At 37.3% G+C, this 20,418-nt stretch overlaps 1 protein-coding gene across 8 annotated transcripts in view; it reads right to left on the bottom strand.

The window, feature by feature from the left end:
* The window catches only part of CPEB2 (cytoplasmic polyadenylation element binding protein 2), a 72,256-nt gene that overhangs the window by 1,382 nt on the left and 50,456 nt on the right, over positions 1-20,418 (bottom strand). For 4 of the 8 annotated variants that reach the window (XM_060655417.3, XM_060655412.3, XM_060655419.3 and 1 more), the window contains 6 exons: positions 17,080-17,250; positions 15,774-15,863; positions 11,142-11,260; positions 10,718-10,832; positions 8,067-8,248; positions 1-2,401 (listed from right to left, as the gene is read on the bottom strand). The exon at positions 1-2,401 is cut by the window's left edge and continues 1,382 nt beyond it. In XM_060655417.3, the coding sequence (XP_060511400.3) occupies positions 2,174-2,401; positions 8,067-8,248; positions 10,718-10,832; positions 11,142-11,260; positions 15,774-15,863; positions 17,080-17,250 (905 nt within the window). In that variant the 3' untranslated portion in view covers positions 1-2,173. Of the gene's footprint in view, positions 2,402-8,066; positions 8,249-10,717; positions 10,833-11,141; positions 11,261-12,055; positions 12,257-12,401; positions 12,459-15,773; positions 15,864-17,079; positions 17,251-20,418 lie in introns of those variants that run through there. The other 4 variants (XM_060655415.3, XM_060655410.3, XM_060655411.3 and 1 more) reach the window with 2 other exon arrangements.

Here is a 20,418-nt window from a genome sequence, read left to right as displayed (position 1 = left end):
TTGAGGTATAGCAAAGGAGATGTCATCAGTCAAAAAAAGTGTGCCATAAAATAGCTGACTGTTGGAAAAATCTCTCACAGAGATATAAAAATAGTGCATAACAAATGTCAAATGGATCAAGGTTGGCAGGGTTAAGGTTAGAAAAGAATACTCCAAAAATCTGGAGGATCATGGTTAAGTAACAAATAGGGAACATCGACAAATAAATTAGTAAAAAGCTCTTCTGAAAACAGCATCAACTTGAAACATTAAAAACTGGAACCACAACCACAATAAAACAGCAGAGTTAGACGTGAACCACATATTTTTACAGTACAAAAAAGCACACCAGAGACAACCGATATTAAGATCGACACTTTGCTCACGTGAAGGATTGTCCCAAGGGGTTGCAATAAGGCAACGCCCTTGTAATTTTCTCTCTTTAGAGTCAAGAACCTTAGTTCCACATTTTCTTTTAAAAACATCCACCACTGTTGGGTGCTTTGCTTAGATTGCAGAGTAACTTCTACATTAAAATATAGGGGCTAGTTGCATTAAAAATGCTCTAAAGAGAAAAAACATCACTAGCGATATTCTAAGTGTTCGGTACCAAGAGAAACTCATTAGCTATGGCATGTTTCCATGCCCACTTTCTCAAAAAAAAACAAAACAAAACTGCAAGCAAAGTCATTACCAAAATTCCTTCATCAAAATCTAAAAAAAAGCAATTCTTAACCATTAAGAACAACAATGTTCCATGCAACAGTGACCCCAGTTTAGACAGAAGACCCCAATATACATAGGTCAAACGTGTAAGCAAGTTTAAGCCAGATTTCACCATTGTCTTTAAGGTAAAATTAAATTTTATGCAACTAGCCATCTGTATATTTCCCCATCTCCATTTTGACTTTACTTAGGTTTACTAAAGTTTTGCACTCTTCTATAAAGTTCATTTGTTTAATATGGGCTTCCTGTGGGTCTTACATTTGGTGACTGGTTAGCAGTGTGCTGGCCATCTTTGGTTTATAAAGGATGTCTTAACCATGAACTATCAAAGGGGCTAAAATCAACCTTCTTTAAAATTCTAGTATTTTTCTTCTCTCAATCTTTTACCTATACTATTATCACTGCACATGAATTAGAACCGCACATCACAAAATTGCACAGGGATTACAAATATTACATCCAGTCTGCATAAAATCGAATTCCACTACCGACCAGATCACAAAATGGCTGCACTCTCTAATCTAAAACTAATTTGCATATTGTACACATGTAGGACAATTTTTTTAACTTGAAGTCACAATAATGCATGCAAGTTTGCTTTTTTTAAACAAATTTTATAATTTGTTCATGCTACCTAGATTCAAGAGAGCTTTTTTGAACATTTGCAATACCTCACCTCTTGTTAGTTAATAACTCTAGTGCATGCATAAGGTGTATACAGGTAAGTAAACATGCATTTTTTTTTTTCACATTCTAAAACTATGGCAGTTTAGGCCATATTGTGCTGCCTGCATTTTATCTGCAATGCAGTGTCTCTAACGTTTTCAATCCCGTATTAATAGGTGGCATTTACACATAACACCTATATAGCAGCAAAGCTAATACAGCTTGTGATTAAAAATGTTTAAAAATAGCTAATAAATCAGATTATCTTGAGGTATTATTTCTTGCAAGTCAAAATGGAGAGCAAAAAAACCAACCCTAATTTTTAGTTTATGTATACACTGAAAATAGCAACAATAAAAATAAGCATTTGTAGCAGACATATTCCATCTCCACTATTATTTTGCTACCTTTGGTAAATTACTGGGGCAGATCTTGAAGTTAAAAACCCACGTTTAGAAATAAGTGCACGCTTCACCCACTATATAGCAGCAGACTGTTTGCCCCTACGCAAAACATTCTCGTATCTAATTTTAACTTTACATATAAAAATAACTTGGAGAAAATACAAAAAAACATTTTATTTTAACATGAAAATATCACAAAAATTAGTAAGCCTGAGATGTAGGGTTTTGGTGAAAAACAAGAGGCTTGTAGTGTTTTGGCTGCTGATCAAGATGCATGTACTGGTAGCTGGGGGGAAAGCAGAAGAATGCACTTATTTCTTCCGCGTGTCGCGTCTTCAGACACAGTAAGCCACATGCACCCTTTCTTTCCGTGTCACACGGAGGCCGGTGTGCTAGTCTCAGTTCCAGCGGAAGTGGATCTGACGTGGGCGATCAGCACCTTCCTTTACCAATGGCTTATGGAACTCACGTCCTGCGCGAGAGTGGATATTTGCCCAACAAAACTCACAGTAATACTGCAGGCAAGTGACATTGGCACAGAAAAAGGGAGCAAATTTTCCACCGCAGCGCGCGCCCTGGCATTCATCACACATCTGGTCATCTAGCACATATGGCTTCACCTCCACCTGGAACGAGAGGGCAAAAGAGGTCTCACGAAGGCTGCTTCAGAAACCGCTTTAGCGAATTTAAAACGTTCAGTGTTCTCAAGGGCGGGACCCGCATTTAACCTCGAGGAAGTAGGCAGCTTCCCAGGGAAAGAGCTTTCCCATGTAGCAGGTAAATACAAAGCGAAACAAAACCAACAACAGTGAGGTCAGTCTGTTCTTGCATAATCGTCTTTTTACAAGACGTTTCGTGTTCATAAATGACCACGTGATTAAACGAGCACTTGGTTTTAGTTTGGGTAACTTTATTTTGATGTTTTCTTCAGAGGACTATAAACTGAGTGGTGTTTACTATGTTTTTCAAAGACAGCTAATCCTGTAAATCTAACATTCTACCCTCACCTTTGGTGAAGTGCCATCTTTAAAAGCGTGTTAATATTTTGGGGGGGGCGGTGACTGAGTGAGAAAGAGAAGGGCATGGGACGAGTGGTTTTCGCACCTTCCCCTTCATTCCGACACCACCCGAGAGCCGGCCCAACCCCACGGCCGCCGGGCAGCGCAGCACTTCCGTCTGTACCCTGCTGGTGCCTCCTTGGCACACACACAGACCAGAATTGTGGATAATCTCGTTACGGGCGTGTCTAGACGTCAGTGAGTTTCTAAGATATAAAATCAAAGGCCCACTGAGAAGGCCTGACTCAGGAGAAGACCTCAGACTCTACTCAGCTCGGGGCGCTAAGTCTCTTAAAGCTCAGCGTCCAGGTCTGTCAAGTGAGAATACTAGAACCTGCTTCACAGAGTTGTGAGGATTAGATTATGCAGGTAAAAAAGCATTCAGGACAGAGCCTGGCACCCAGCAGACTCTGTAAGCCAGTGCTGCCTGCTACAGTAACCTTCCCAGTGGAGGGCTACCATTTTCGTCTGGACGGTGCCCGGCAGCCTCAGACCTCAGCCTTTCCTGGGGACGGGAGGGGAAAACTGAGTGTTTAAGTGGCTTGGTTAGAGGTAAAGTAGTGCTTGCCCAAGGTATAAAATAACAACCCAACAATTTCTATTCTGAACGTATGGATACTTGCATGTATGCAGAAAATGAATATGTAAGGATATTTTCTTTTATTTAAAACAATTTTTTTTAATGTTTATTAATTTTTGAGTGAGAGACAGAGTGCAAGCAGGGGAGGGGCAGAGAGAGAGGGAGACACAGAATCAGAAGCAGAAGCAGGTTCCAGGCTCTGAGCTGTCATTACAGAGCCGGACGTGAGGCTTGAACTCATGAACTGGCTCATGACCTGAGCCGAAGTCAGACACTTAACTGACTGAGCCACTGAGGCGCCCCTAGTATCTTCTTTTGAAAAAAATGTTTGAGATAGGGAGTGTGTGTGCACACACGTGTGAATGGGGGAGGGGCAGAGAAACAGAGAGAGAATCCCAAGCGGCCTCTGTGTTGTCAGTGCAGAGTCCAATGTGGGGCTCAGTCCCATGAACGGAGATCATGACCTGAGCTGAACCAAGAGTCGGACGCTTAACCGACTGAGCCACCCAGATACCCCTATAAGGGTATTTTCTGAAGCATTATTTGTAACAACAGCAGCAACAAACAGGAAAAAAATCTAAAAGTTGATGACAAGAACTGTAAAACAAACATTTGATAGAAAGGTAATGGAATTAAGTTGTTTATATTTGCATTTCATGGACTAGGGCTGGATAAACGTATTTTATGTACATTGAACATTTTGCTTTTCTGCACTGTCTGTATCTTTTGCATATCTTCCTGCTGGAGGGTTTTTTTTTTTTTTTTTTTTTTTAAATAATTACTCATTGCCAGTTAAAGATTTTAAACCTTTTTTCCATTGGCCTTTGGTTTTTAAAAAGATCTTTAACACTAATTTAAAAATTTTTATGCTCAATCTTTATGTTTCAACTTTTTTCCTTTATGAATTCTATCTTGATTGCCAGGCTGCCATTTTTGATTCATTATCATCACTATAATATTTTTATGTGTATATAGTTATAACACTATTCTTATATGATATAATATTATAACTGTAATTAAATTTTCAAAGAATATCTCAAAGTAGCAAGAGACTTACTGGATTTCATTTTACTAGATGATAAACAAAATGGGCACCGGGAAAGCATCTGCTCACTTCTTAGTTCCCAGGACCTAGCAGAATCTCTAGCACAAAGTAGAAACTATATTTGAGTAAATGTGGTACACTTATGTGTGCTAAGTTTCTTTCTCTGATTTTATCTCTTGCTTTTACCATAAGATTTTAAGCTAATTAAAGACAGAGTATCTGTGTGGTTTACTTCATTTCCATAATACCTCATAAAATGCCTGGTGCTCAGGAGTTACTTAATGTAGAACTGCTGAATAAAATATGAAAATGCAATGATTTCAGTTATTTATATTTTAAAATTCTAGATATTATTTCATGAAGCCAATCTACTCACTTTCAAAATCACAGACTTCAAAAATAGAAAATTTGATTTCAAATTTATGATTTTGGAGTATAATCAAACCTTATTTTTGACTAATAATCTCTAAAAATTAATCTCTTGCATATGTGAGAAGGAGTCTGAGTTTCATCAGTTCTGTACCTATTTTTATTTTCTATTATGATGCTTTTCCTTATTTTACTTCAGAAGAACCTATCTGTAATAGTCTGTCATAACTGATGAAATAATATTTAGTTATCCATCTTGAGGCATAACACAACTCCCTTCAGTAAGTACCAGAAGGCACAGTGAATGATATTACTCATGGAGTAACATACAAAAATTATAATGAATTACACCTTTGTGGTGACTGTGTTTCCTAGCAATTGAGGAGATAGGCATTAAACCCCGATGTGCTCCTGAGCCAAAAAAGTAGCCTGAATAAACTACTTTATTTTCTGAATAAACAATTTTAATCTTCTCCAAATCTTTGGATTATCAGTTATAAATGTAAAATTAATCTGTTTTTATGGTTTCATAACTATATTCATAGTAGAGACATGAAAGGCATAAAGGTTAATGGTTTATATTTTTTTTATAAATAATACAGGTGACTTAGAGAATTCTTAAGGCTCAAATTCTTTTTTTTTTTTTAAAGATTTAATTTTTTAAGTACTCTCTACACCCAATGTTGAGTTCTCACAACCTGAGGTTAAGAGTCGCATGCTCTACTTACTGAGTCAGCCACGCACCCCTCAAATTATTTCAAAAAGATTTCAAAATATACCTTAGTAACACATACCTTAAAAAATAAACATTTCATCCTTTTTAAGATGGCATGTATGTGTTTTCAGTTGCTCTTTAAGAATCAATACTCTTCCCCAAATACTTGATCCTTCACTATCATTTTGGAAACAAAGAAAGATGAGGTTTGACCCTCCACCAATTTTCCCTGTGCTTCTGCATGTTAAATAACTACAATTACATACAATGTAAGTAACTTCCTCAGTCAATAGGCTCGCTTCTCCGCAAAAGTCAAGGTTAGACTAGATAGGCGGTCTCAAGCACCGATGCACACTGGAATCACTTGGGAGCTTTATAAATTCCTGCTGCCCCCACCAATTACAACAGAATTGGGGTGGAGGGAGGACCCAGATGTCAAGATTTTTCTAAATTCCCAGGGGACTTTAACGTGCAGCTGAGGGTGAAAACCACTGGGTTAGAGGGACTCCAGTTCAACAAATTTTTGTGCATGTTGTAATTAAAACAGAGACCCTCCACTTATTTATTTTTTTGCAACATTTTAAGTAACAGTGCAAAAAAACAAACCAAACCAAAAACCTCTGCATGTATGAACTGAAACTATGCTGTACTTTTTTTTTTTCTAAATGGTAATTTAGAAATTGGTAATTGGGAATTAAATTGATGACTACCTTTAGAGTCCATAGTCTAGTCAATCCATATTCCTTAACCAGCTCCCCTGCCTCCAAAATAGTCTTTTTATATACAGACAGCTTTGGAGAAGAAACTTCAAGAAACTGTTACACTGGGATAATAAATATGCACTCAAGTTATATCTACCACTTTGGACATAAAAGTTAATTTATCTCCTATTCTTAGTATACCTCATCTGTACTACAAAGCAACCATGATTGTTTAGGAATACTGCTTAGCTATATCTAGGAACTACGAATAGATTTTAGTATGAAACAGATTTGTAAGTGAACAATTGAGTTTCAGTCACTCCTTTCCCCTATTTTGGATGGTAATCAGTGCTATCACTTAGCAATTATTCAATGGGCTGGCTGTTAGTTAACATTCATAGGACCTCCTAAAAAGTTCTTATTATGATGACCTAAACAATGCTATTAAAGAGTGAATGTTTTAAAGTTTAGGAGAAGCTTTTTAAAGTTTATTTATTTATTTATTTATTTTGAGAGAGAGAGAGAGAGAGAGAGAGAGAGAGAGAGAGAGAGAGAGAATATCCCAAGCAGGCCCTGCACTGTCAGCGAAGAACTCGACATGCGGCTAGAACCAACGAACCGTGAAATCAAGACCTGAGGTGAAATCAGGAGTCAGACGCTTATTAGGACTGAGACACCTGGGCGCCCCTAGGATAATTATTTTGTAGGTTTAGTTTATTTGTAGGTTTATTATTGTGTATATTAAGGGAAATACACAGAGTGTATTTTTATTTTAAATTTTATGATAAATAAAAAATAAAAACACTTAAATAACACTCAGTGCCAAACTCTAAGTGCTCCTGCATCTGTGAACTCACTTAATCCTCAAAATAACTGTGAAAGAGACATGATGATACCAATAGTGCTTTCTATCTGATAAGTGAGGGAAAGAAGGCACACTGAGGGTTAATTTCTTGAGGATTACAGAGCACATGGTAGAAACTGGAACCCGGGCAGTTTGGCTTCAGGGTACAAGCTCTTAAAACAAGCTCTGAGGGGCGCCTGGGTGGCGAAGTCGGTTAAGCGTCCGACTTCAGCCAGGTCACGATCTTGCGGTCCGTGAGTTCGAGCCCCGCGTCAGGCTCTGGGCTGATGGCTCGGAGCCTGGAGCCTGTTTCCGATTCTGTGTCTCCCTCTCTCTCTGCTCCTCCCCCGTTCATGCTGTCTCTCTCTGTCCCAAAAGTAAATAAAAAACGTTGAAAAAAAAAAAAAAATTAAAAAAAAAAAAACAAGCTCTGCCTCCATGGTAAGAAGGATATTAAGACTTCACTGGTGGATAAAAAACAAAAAACAAAAACAAAAACAACAACAAAACTTGACATGCTTTTACAATGACATTTATATTTTGAATATTGTATCTAAAGTTCAAAGTACGTTCAATAATTTTACATTTCAGGGATATATTAAAAAAAAATTTTTTTAATGTTTATTTTTGAGAGAGAGACAGAGACAGAGAGAAAAAGAGAGAGACAAAGCATGACCAGGGAAGGGGCAGAGAGAGAGAGGGAGACAGAATCCGAAGCAGGCTCCAGGCTGTAAGCACAGAGCCTGATGCAGGCTCAAACCCCTGAACTGTGAGATCATGACCTGAGCCGAAGTCAGATGCTTAACTGACTGAGCCACCCAGGCACTGTAGGGATATTTTGATATAATACTCTTTTAACTCCAAGAGTAAAAAAAAAAAAAAAAAAAAAAAAAGTATAAAAAAATAAAGTGTTTGAATTATATTACTGACTCAGCACATTAGAGGATGTTGTCAAATGATTTCCCAATAGGTAACTTACGCGTTTATCAATATCCCCATGCTGAAGTTGAACGAACCGAGCACTGATGGCAGCAATATAGCTCTGCTGATTGGAGAAAGCAACTCGACCAGCACCTTTTGGGTATTTTAGCTCAGGATCTGTATCGATTCCTGCATAACAAACTCCACCATACAGCCGGTCCATGATCATAGCAAGTTCCACTTGAAAAGAAAAAGAAGTTCCCATCAAAGGTGAGACAACACGGTAAATCAAAAATATTTAAGTCTTTCTTAAAAAGGAAAAGTCAACAGGATAGTTTCAGCTGTTTTCTAAATCCAATCCTTTCATCTGCATATTGGACCCAACCTGCTATCACTACAGAGTCACCTGGCAATTCTCTTCTCTCCTTAGTGTATCACCGGTTTTTCATCTATACTGGCTTATTCCCCATCTTAAAAAAAAAAAAAAAAAAAAATCTCTTAACTCTGTTTTTCTCCCTCTCAGTGACTGCTTAATTTCTATGTTCCCCTTTATAGCCAAATTACTAAATTTTTTTTCTTATACTACCCAATCCCTGTCTTCCCATTCCTCATTCAACCCTTTATAGCTTGACTTTCACCCTATGACTCCATTTTAACTTCTCATGCCATTGCCAAATACAATGGTCAATCAGCAGCACTGAACCTAGTTAATCTCTTCCTCTTTCTTGAAATACTTTCTCCATCCGGCTTCCAAGACACATTATTCCACTAATTTTCCTATGACCTCACTGTAATTCCTTTTTAGTCTTTCTTGCTGGTTCTTCTTCCACTCCTTGACTTTTCAATGTCAGAGTGCCCTAAGTTCCAGTGTGTGGGTTTCTCTCTACACTTGTGGCTTTGGTGGCTTCATCCCATGTCATGGCTTTAAATACATCTACCTGTTTCCAGCTCCTAAATTCCTGTCTCCAGCCCAGGCCTCTTCTCTGGACTCCAAACTCATCTATGCAATGATGGACATTGCATATTGACATTTAACAGACCTTATCACATAGTATGTTCAAAATGGCACTCCTAATATTCCATCATCCCACTAAATCTGCTCTAATGAGGTTTTGCTGACTTAGTGGGTAACTAATATGAAAGATGAAGCTGCCAAGAGCCTTGGTTTCATCATATTTTCTTTCCCCCCCACTGTACATGCAATCCTATGAACCTGATTTTCAAGACATATCTAAAATCCAATCTCCTCACCTCCATTCCTAACATCCTGTTCCAAGCTATTATTATTTTTCCTCTGGATTGTGGCAATAGCCTTATCTCTTTGCTTTTGATTTACAGTCAAAACAGCAGCAGGGCCCCTCAAAATTTATTTTCAAAACAGTAGCAAGAGGGATTCTTTTAAAGAAGATACCAGATACAAATGGCTGAACTGAAATTTCTACTTAGCTCTACAGGGTACCAGAAACTTGCCTTCAAAACCAAGACCAAAATCTTCCTTCTCAGGGTCCTTTATCTCACTATCTATGTAGTAGCTGAAGACTGAAAGCTGAAAGTCAGTCTTTGTGTTTACCTCACAAATGAACAGGAACATGCATTCATTCTGCTCTCTCACCACTGCCACCTCCAATCCAAGCTCCCATTATCTGTCTCCTGTCCTGCAAAGATAGGCTCCTAACATGGTCTATCTGTATCTACTCCCAACTCAGCTGCCCCCTAAATGTGTCGCTAGCTACACTTATCTAAAACTCTTCACTGTTTTGCCTTGGCTTTGAGGGTAAATGCCTAATCAGCTTATTAGACTTATATGACCTGACTCTTATTCACATTTTCAATGCCTTTTTGTGCCTTTCCCCTCCCTCCTTATACCCCTAGTCACCAACTCTGGCCTTCTTTCAGTTCCTCCAACACATTCTGCTTCCTTCCACTAACAATCTTTGAATATGCTGTTCCCTTTGTGTGAAACACAGTTCTCAAAACCCTTCTGCCACCCCAACTCTTCTTCTGTTCTTGTAGGTCAGCTAAAATTCAAGTGTGTCTTAAAGATCAGATGGCACCACATTCCTGGGCTATATGCTCTTTTATTCTCTGTGGTCTTTCTTTGTAGCAGTTATGTTCTATACGTATTTACATGTGTGAATGGTTCTTTTAACATGCATCTCCTATACTGGAAGAGGATGTTTTCCAGTGGTGGAAGGCACTAACACACTCACAGGCACATGGAATCACAGAACATGCTTGCACAGTGGGTATTTAGGTCTATAAATTATGTTCCTATATGGCATCGTCTGGTAAATGGTTCCTGGTTGTTGATGAGCAGAAATTTATTACTTATCAAAGAAAGCACTATTTAAAAAAAATTCCGTATTTCTTCTTCAGATACCTGAATCAACCCACATAAAACAAACACAGCTCAAATCCTTCTATCTTAGAGAATTACACTTAAGAAGTCAGAAGTATTTGGATTCTGCTTATAGAGTCTGCTTGGAGTTAACTATTATAATATTGATAGATGAATGTCCACTTCTCCAGTGACTCGATGGTTTCAAGAATGCTTCTCAGGATTCTGTAGTGAACAACTACTGGAACATGAGGAATCTGCCCCTGCCCACCCAATAGGGACAGGCACACAACAGCTCCCAGATGTTTACTGAATTAATATTTAATTTTTTTTTTTTTTAAAGAAGCCACATTTGTTAACATTCTACTTACCAGCCCTTAATGGCCTAGGAACACCTCCAACAAAAATTGTTTTTCGAGGATCCAAAGGCTGAGAACCATCCATCACAAAATCACTGTCACTTAAATTCCAAGGGCGGATCTGAACCTATGAAGAAAATTACATTACTGCAATGGGTCTTATTCCCTTGATAGCTTATGCTGCTTTGTGCCAATTAACAGTGGTCCTTTCAGTTTTCAAAAGTTTGGATAGTTGGATTTTAAAACAAATTATTTTTTTAACCTAGATACTGAAAATTATCCAAATTTTTAAAAACTGAACTCTTAATATGGCAGTTTCACTTTCTTTTTAATTTCTTTTTTTCTTTTTTAATTTTTTCTATCACTAACAATGGTCTCAGAACAGTTTTTGGTAAACTTGCATTTGTAGCCTAAAGTTCAAGTGGTATTTACTTACTGGTTTGTCCTTGATGGTGGGGCTGGAAACACAGAGATAGAGTTTTCCATCCTCTTCAATACAAGCATCAATTAGTGCCTGAACTGAGCTCTCTTCTTGAAAGAGAAGGAATGCATAGCCTGTAATAACCATTAAAAATAAGGCAATTATGTGAAGGTAAGTGATTTCACCCCAAACTTCAGTACTGTTTAGAAAATAGATGCTATTAGAAAAGAAAAAAGTTAACTGTCAAATAGAACTAGAACCATTACACTTTCCAAAGGAGAACATGATTATCATCCTATGGAATACACACAAAACAGATACTCATTAATTAGCTATCTTCTATAGAGTATGTGCTATTCAATATTGTGCTAAGAGCTTTACATAAATTATGTCATATGATTCCCATAACAAGTCTAAGTTACTTGCCCAAAGTCAGTCACATAAGCAAGTAGCTGGTGGAGTAATTTTAAACCTGGGACAGCCCCTAAGATCTCCCATGATACTGTCTTCTTAAAGAACTTGGCAAGTTTGGGGGGCCTGGGTGGCTCAGTCACTTAAGTGTCCAACATTGGCTCAGGTCATGATCTCACAGTTTGTGGGTTCAAGGCCCATGTCAGGCTCTGTGCTGACAGCTCAGAGCCTGGAGCCTGCTTTGGATTTTGTGTCTCCCTCTCTCTCTGCCCATCCCCCACTCATGATCGGTCTCTCTCTCAAAAATAAATAAAACATTAAAAAATTAAAAAAGAAAAGAACTTGGCAAGATTAACACACTAACGTTAGAAGCTGAAGATTCCTATAAATGCCCTCAGGGTAAGACATGTTCTGGCGCATACTTGGGACTGGAGCATACTTGGAAAGGCCCAAGAATTTCCATGAGGAGGAGAAAAGTCCACAGCAAGACAACTTCAAAATGATACTAAGGAAACTACCTTAAGGAGGTTGGAATGAAACGGGTTCCTTCAGCGTGGGTTAGAACTTTCAAATCAAGCCTCAAGTTGGATAAGCAGCGGAACACTCCTTTCACATAGTCTGGAGACTATGTTTGGACTTTGGATCCAAGCTCTTGCTTAGTTTCTGTACCTTTGGGAAATATGCCCTTCCTCCTCTCTTTGTGATAACCAGTGGTCAATCTTTAAGCAGAATAGACTTCATTATAAAAAGAAGGTACCAAAGTTTACACTGCAAGTTCACCATTACACGATTATTCCTAGAAGCTGAGAACTAAATGACCAAAAAATACCCCTTTGCCTTGGCAAGATTTCTATGCAAACAAACCTGGAGAACTGTAATCTGGTTCCATTATGAAGAAGTCATCGAGCAGGCCATGCACATCTGTTCCATCATGCAATGAATGGTAAGTGTGAGGTCATGTTTTATGTTGAAATCTAAACACAAGCTTTATTGCTAACAATGGCTGTAATTGCCACAAAGGTCAATTGTGACACAAAAGTGCTTTATTTTAATAAAATTATAATACCTGATTGCATAAATAAAGCCATCAAACTAACCTATGCAAATAGAAACTTCCAAAGGTATGATTATACAAGATTAAAAAACACATCTTAGACCTTTTCAATTGCTAGAAATAATTTAAATATGCCTAAAAAAATAAAAAATGCATACTGGTGAAGGCTTTAATTTTGATACAAGCTAAGGATTTGAGAGTTATAACTTCTGTAATAACTGACAGGTTATACGACCAATTTACTAAAATCGTATTTTAAATTTAGTATTTTTAACGTTAAGATTTGTGATACTAATTTTTGATACTAATATTTTCATTTTACTTGGTTTTAAAGTAATACTTTATATTCAGTGTTCTTAATATTGCTTAATTATTTGTGTGATTATTAGGGACGAAACGTTTTGTATCACAAAACTAATTAGGCAGCATGGCAGATAAATTATGATCTAGCTAAGGCAAGCCATTTAGTATTAAAATACTCTTACCAAACACACGCTATACAGCGAATTGATACCCACATAGGGTGAGCCTCATTCACTGTAAAGGAAACACATGTACATGTGTGGCTCAGTATCCAAGGGCTCATGGCACTGCCTTAATCACAAGGCAGCTTCACTAACTGGATGCTTTTATACCAGTGTTTTCCAAACCACGGAAAATGAATTACAACAATGACCACACTGCCTGAGAGAACAAGGCTTGGGAACACTGGCCTTTGGCGATGACAATTAACCATAGGTGTACCAAAAAAAATATGATTTGCCAGTGCTACTTTTGTGAGTTTTGTGTTGTTTGCTTTCCAGTTTCAGAAAATAAACTAACCATCACCACAAAAACCACAATGACAATGACAACAAGAGCAACAAAGACAGCAACCATTGTGTTTGATTAAATTTGTGCCAACGCATCTTTCCAGGCTTCGAGTCCACCATCCTATCATATGAAAAAAACTCAGGCAAAAAATGGACACCTGTCTCCACACAAACCAATTCTCCTTCCTTTCTAAAACTATATTTCAATTCCTTCCTGGAACTCTGTTCAACTCCTTGATGTCTATCTAAATTGCACAGTACCCTTTAGATTTTGTTCAAAACTTCTCAGTGAGGTCTTAACTACCTATTTCAGGTCAAAGGAATCTCTCTATTCTATGGTATTTATTGTTGTTTATATCATTTGTTAGTCAATTATCATTCTGTGAATTACCAAGAATAGAAAGATGAGTAAAGGCATAGTCCTATAGACTAAGGCAAGAACTGGACATTAATAAAATTGTCACAGATTTGTAGAATTATAAAGATCTAACATTGCAGTTGTGACCAGTGCTATGAAAGGGCTGAACAGTGCTAGGAGAACCTAAAACAGGAGGATGTGAACCGTTAGGTCGGTCCTGAAAGTTTCCTGTGAGCAACAAATATTTAAACTGAAATAAGCAGGGGATATGTAGATAAAGACCCATGAGAAGAACCTCCGGGCAGAGACAACACCAGACATAAGGGCCCTGAGGTAAGAAAGAGCAAGGCCAGTTTTTGGAACTGGAAGGCAGCCAGAAGCAACAGCGGTAGAAGAAACCAGAGAGATAGGGAGGCGGGGCAGGGCAAATGCATTTTTGCCTTTATTCTAACAATAAAAGAAACCACTGAAGGGTTTTAAGTAGAGGGTCAGGGGAATAGCACTATCAGGTGAATTTTCAGAGAGATTACTCTAGCTGTACTGTGGGAGAAAAACTGGAGACAGCCAGAGGTATGGACAGACTAGTCACATTCCTGAAGTAGGCCACCGTAGTGGTAACTTGAGCAGGAACATCAGAAACTAACTGGCATTTTTACTGAACACTCAATAAGCTTTATAAAAGGACAAGGGAGTAAAACAATGGACAACAATAGATTAAAACTCAGCTAACAAATGCACGTCTACATCTATATGGAGCGAATTTTCTCTCTAAACCAAGTATCAGGGCTTCCAAGTCCAGTAAACTCCACAATTGGGTGACACTTTAGGATTACATGGAAAAAGGTACATAGCTTTAATCAGATTTTTATAGAGGCCTGGGACTCAGAATCCTGCTCAAAAGATACTCCTCATTCCTTAAGATCTTAAGGTGTAAAACAAGAATCACATGAATGAATGATTTCATTTCTCTAAAAATCTACATGAACTAGTAATGGAGGTTCTAGAATTCTCAATGACAAAAAGTGGAGATGGCCCATATAATTCACTCAGAAACCTTTAATTAGTTTTTGTATGCCAGTAACTATTCTAACTTGTTTCCTTTCTCAGGCCCAAAATCAGACCATTTAACAGGTTTGCTGGAGTCTCTTTCCAGGCTTGAAAATTCATTCTGTCATAAGTGAGTGTTTTTTTTTCCTTCTAAATTGTATTTCAACGATGTTCAAAGAAAAATCTCAGTTTCTCAACCTCCCCCTTTCATTTTATTCACTTCAGAGAATCTGCCATCAACAACCTGAGTGTATTCGTGTTAAATTCTCTCCCCTCACCTCCCTGCTCATCATGGGCAGGGAGATACTTCCTCTCTCCCCTGACAGTGGCTTTGCTTCGCTCATGAATGATAGTGTAATTTGTGACTCTTGTGCTACGCTGACAGGCTGCAGTAGTATCCTAGCAGTAAGTCACTAACACAATTAGGTATTCTCTTCATATAATGGGGTTTTTGGACCAGACACTTTCTCCTTGTTAAATTCACCCACAGGGTTAAGTATTGCTCTGTTGTTATCTGCTATTATTTGGAACACCTGAGCAAATGTTGCAATATTTATACTACTCATGTGTTTATACACATTTTTTCTCACTTCACACAGATCTCAATTTCACTGTGTAGAGGGACACTTTTTTATATGTCTGTACCCAAGTTACTTAGAAGGATGCTTCAGACGGAGAAATTACTCAATGCTGGTTTGAGTCTGAAATCATTGTCAAATCATCCTATCTTTTATCATAGCACAAGTGTCTTATGATTCCTGATTGCCTTAAAGGAAATGAGGATAGTCACAAGGACCATTCTTCCTCACTTTGACACATTACCAGCCTTCACAAATTACTCTATTAGTTTTATATAAAGGTGTGATGATATGCAATTCTAAAAGAAAACACAAAGTAATTGACAGTATCTTATTTGCTCTCATAAAACTGATTCCCTAGAAAATATCAACAATAAAAACTCTTACCTTTTGGTGGAAAATAGGACTTGCTTTCTGCTTTATGAGGCCAATCTACTACCAAAGGCCCAAATCTTCTGAAGCTAGCAGTTATTTCATCTAAAAAAGTATAATAATATGTATTAGGAATTAGTTTTAATGGTTCATTCTAAAAAAAAAAAAATCCTGTATAGGTTAAAGATTTAATGTTTAGAAGTACCAAGTAGCCTAAGATAAACTAGAATATGAAAACTCAAAACATGTCTAATAGCCTTACTAAAAGGATATATGAACTAAATAGCTATTTTAGTCAAAATAAATTCAATTTTAAGCAGCACATTGGCCAGAGCAGTCAATTCAGTGTGAGTTTTAAAATTTTATGTAACACTGTATGGATACTAATGGATTTTAGTACACCAAACCGTAAATATTACTGCCTTGAAAAACACGCCAACAGTATATCAAGTTAAATAAAGAGATTGTTACTGCTTAATAAGTAAAATTTTATAGGGAAAGAAAGTTCTGTGCAAATAAGACATATAAAGTTATCATACTCATAAAATACACTAAGGTCTGACACATGTCAGGTAGTTTCGCTGAAATACACCTAGGTCAAATCCAATGATACGGTCTAGGTTATTTCATCACATGAAAACCTTATTATACTAATGAGTCCTTAGAATAAGTTTGTGGATATTTGAATCATAACTGAAAAATATCTCAAAGTGTAGCAATATCCCATTAGTTGTTACTAAGAGTGGCAGATTTCCCACAACCTTACAAACATTAAGACAGTTTCAGTACTTTTAAATCTTTACCCTGAATTATTTTCTTTTATTATTATTACACATGAATATTTTTTACACATGTTTATACATGCCTTTGTATAACCTGAATTTCCTGTTTATGCTGTTTCCATTACCCTTTGGGGTTTTATTGCCTCTTTCTTACCTGCTTCTAAAAGCCTACTTATCCTTAAAGGAATTAAACTTTTGACTATCATGAACTGCAGGGAGAGTTTCATGGCTGGTTACCTTTATTTCGTGTGTGTTGTATTATGGTAATGTAGCAGGTTTTAAATTTTATAAGAAAAGATTTTTGTATGACCATCTTATTTACAAAAAAATGTTCACAGTAACCATGTGCATTTTAACATATAAAGAAACAAACTTGAAACTGTCCAATTACCAATTTAACATTTCAACAGGTGATAAAATATTGAAATAGAAATGGATGTCCATTCTGAATGAAAATCTCTAGAGGTAAAACATTGTATACCTCCATTCACATTATATTTTAGCTGTTTGTTTGTTTTAAACTCAAATCATCACCCTACCTTCATCAATATCTGGAGGAAGACCACCAACAAAAACTTTTCGAGAGAAGCGTTCTATTCGTTCTCCATTTTGATGAGCAGAATAGCATGTGGGAGAATTTAAAACCCCAACTTGATCATTATGGCCATCATCAAGCAGACCATCATCTATTGGAAAGAGGGAAGAACGACCTAAAATATAAGAACAAATATAACTTGAATCTTAAAGAAATGACAAAGTCAAGCATAAAGATAGGAATGACAAATTCAAAGGATTAAACAATGAAGGTGACATAGGCATAAAAAAATAAGGGAAATTCAGATTGTTTAAGGTTTTAATTACCTGGATTCAAAAGAGAAGCAGTCTGAAGAATGACTTAGAAATAAACATAGTCATATGACAACAATTATACTGCAAACACTAGATCACTTCAATTTTTTTATGGAAAGCAGCAAGAATCTGAGGTATGGGGATGGTTAAACTGGATGTGTAATAGGAGAAACCTTTGAGAAATTGGTGGCAGAAGGGAAATGGCACAGACTAAATAGATAAGACATAATAAAAAGCCACTTGCAAACTACGGTAAGGACAAAGGCAACACGGAAGACTTGCATATAAGGTTAATTGATCACACATGTGACAATTATGTAAGAGGGTAGACAGGGTTTCTGCACATGTGAAAAACAGAAAAAGGCATCCCCTCTAGGACTCTGGTCCTCATCTGAGCCCACCCTTCAGAGGTGACCCTTTATATAGGGCACATCCTGTACAACCCTCTACTGCGCAGCAATCCTGATGCTAGACTCCATGGGGATCAAAAAATTAAATGACCTAATAAAATATAGTCCCCTGCTCTCAGGGGATGTACAGTTAGAAAAGATAAGATCTATACATATAACTATGGCACATATTCATAAGAAAGCTTCAAAGTACTTCAGAGGAAGTTTGCTGGAGGAAGGGAGTAACCTGGCTAGTAACTGGATAATTTCTAAAATCCTTAAATGAAACTGGATAGGAACTGTGGTAAAAAGGGAAAGATAGTGGTATTTACTGAGTGCATGCATTAGATTGGGTAAGATATTTCTAAGTTGAAATATTTGTTAGAACATGGTTTTGAGTAAATTTTCCAAGTGGAAGGAGACACACTGGACAAAGGAGGAAAATGTGAATTTATTTAAGAAACAGAGAGTAGTCATGGTTGACTACTGCATGTTGGATATAAGGAGAGTAAAGGCAAGAAAACAGTTTTGAGGCTAGCCAGAATACTTAGCCTTGAATGTCGAGTTAAAGGAGATGTTTTATTTAGTGGGTGATTAAAACAAAAAACTGGATATAGGGGCTCAAGCAAGATAACTTTTCCGGTGCTTTAGGAAGACTTACAGCAAATGTGGTTAAAGTGGTTAGAAATGAGTGGATCAGGAAGGATGGACAGAGGAGACACTGTAATAGTAAGGCGTGGATATCTGAGAAACAAAACAGAGAAAAATAACGGAAAGGAGGAACTAAAAGATGTTATAATAATAAGAATCATTAACTAAATATAAGGATAATAAAGACCAAAAGCTGGCATAAAAAAGGGTAGATACGGAAGGAAACAATCAACAAAACTAAAAGGCAACCTACTGAATGGGAGAAGATATTTGCAAATGACATATTTGGCAAAGGGTGAGTATCCAAAATCTGTAAAGACCTTATCAAACTGAACATACAAAAACCAAATAATCCAGTTAAAAAATGTTCAGAAGACATGAATAGACATCTTTCCAAAGAAGATATCCATACGGCTAACAGACACATGAAAAGACATTCAACATCACTCATCATCAGGGAAATACAAATCAAAACTACAAGGAGATATCACCTCACACCTGTCAAAATGGCTAAAACTAACAACACAGGAAACAATAGGTGTTGGTGAGAGTGAGGAGAAAGGGGAACCCTCTTACACTGTTGGTGGGAATGCAAGCTGGTGCAGCCATTCTAGAAAACAGTGCGGAGGTTCCTCAAGAAACTAAAAATAGAACTATCCTACGACCCAGCAATTATGAGGTATTTACCCAAAGGATACAAAAGTATGGATTCAAAGGGTCACATGCACCCCGATGTTTATGGCAGCACTATCAACAATAGCCAAATTATGGAAAGAGCCTCAAGTGTCCATCAACTGATGAACGGATAAAGTAGATGTGATACACATATACAAGGAAATACTACTCAGCCATAAAAAAGAACAAAATCTTGCCATTTGCCATGATGTGGATGGAGCTAGAGGGTATTATGCTAAGTGAAATGAATCAGTCAGAGAAAGACAAATACCATATGATTTCACACATATGTGAAATTTAACAAACAAAACAAATGAGCAAAGGGAAAAAAAGGGAGAGGCAAACCAAGAAACAGATTCTTAACTAGAGAGAACAAACTGAGCATTGCTGGAGCGCAACTGGAGCGTTGTAGGGCGATGAGCTAAATGGGCGATGGGCATTAAGGAGGGCACTTGGTATGATGAATACTGGTTGTTGTACGTAAGTGATGAGTCACTAAATTCTACTCCTGAAACTAATATTACACTGTATGTTAACAATCTGGAATTTAAATAAAACCTTGAAAGAAAGAAGAAAAAGAGAGGATCGGTAAGTGCAGCTTCACATGCTGAGAGGATGTTCAGAATTCAAAATAAGGTGGGCAGATGCAAATGGAATGGAGGAAGGAAATGAGCCACATTTTCGAGAAGAGAGTCAACTTTACAAAAGTGACAGGTTATAAAATTCTTTGTAGTATCACTGATGAAAACTTCAGAGACAAATGATGAGGGTAGTTCCTTGGGAGACTTACAAGAAAGTGAGGGAACATTCAAGAAGCACGAGAAAGGAGTGGTAAGAAAAGTATGAGGGAAGCCGAAGCATTATTATAACAGTTCCAAAGAAAAATGTGAACAAAGCTTTAAAGAAAAAAAAAAAAAAAAAAAAGAGCAATGAAGTACCAACGTGAGATGTTAAGATAAACACTTGAAAAAATGACAACTGTTTGAGGACATGCACGATCTTCAGAAGGGAAGCAATTTTAGTGAAGTTGGATGTAAGTCACATTGCATGTAGAGTTTTATAAAGTAAAGACATCAAAAGGAGACGATTCTTTTGATGGAAAAAGAAAAAGAATGCAGACAAATTGTTTTTCTTCCAAGATGGAATGAAAGTTTTTTGTTTTTTGTTTTTTTTTGGGTGTGGGGGGGATGAAGAAACAATGCATGGAATCTGTAGCGTTGTACCTTAATATATCCAAGTCATAAAACGTCATTAAATAGGGATCCTGGGTGGCTCATTCAGCTAAGTGTCTGTCTCTTGATTTCAGCTCAGGTC

Source organism: Panthera onca, chromosome B1 (assembly GCF_046562875.1).
Source record: "Panthera onca isolate mPanOnc1 chromosome B1, mPanOnc1 haplotype 2, whole genome shotgun sequence".
In the NCBI taxonomy this organism is placed as follows: domain Eukaryota; kingdom Metazoa; phylum Chordata; class Mammalia; order Carnivora; family Felidae; genus Panthera; species Panthera onca.
Note: the sequence above shows the minus strand (reverse complement) of the source record. Positions and strands in the feature narration are given on the sequence as shown.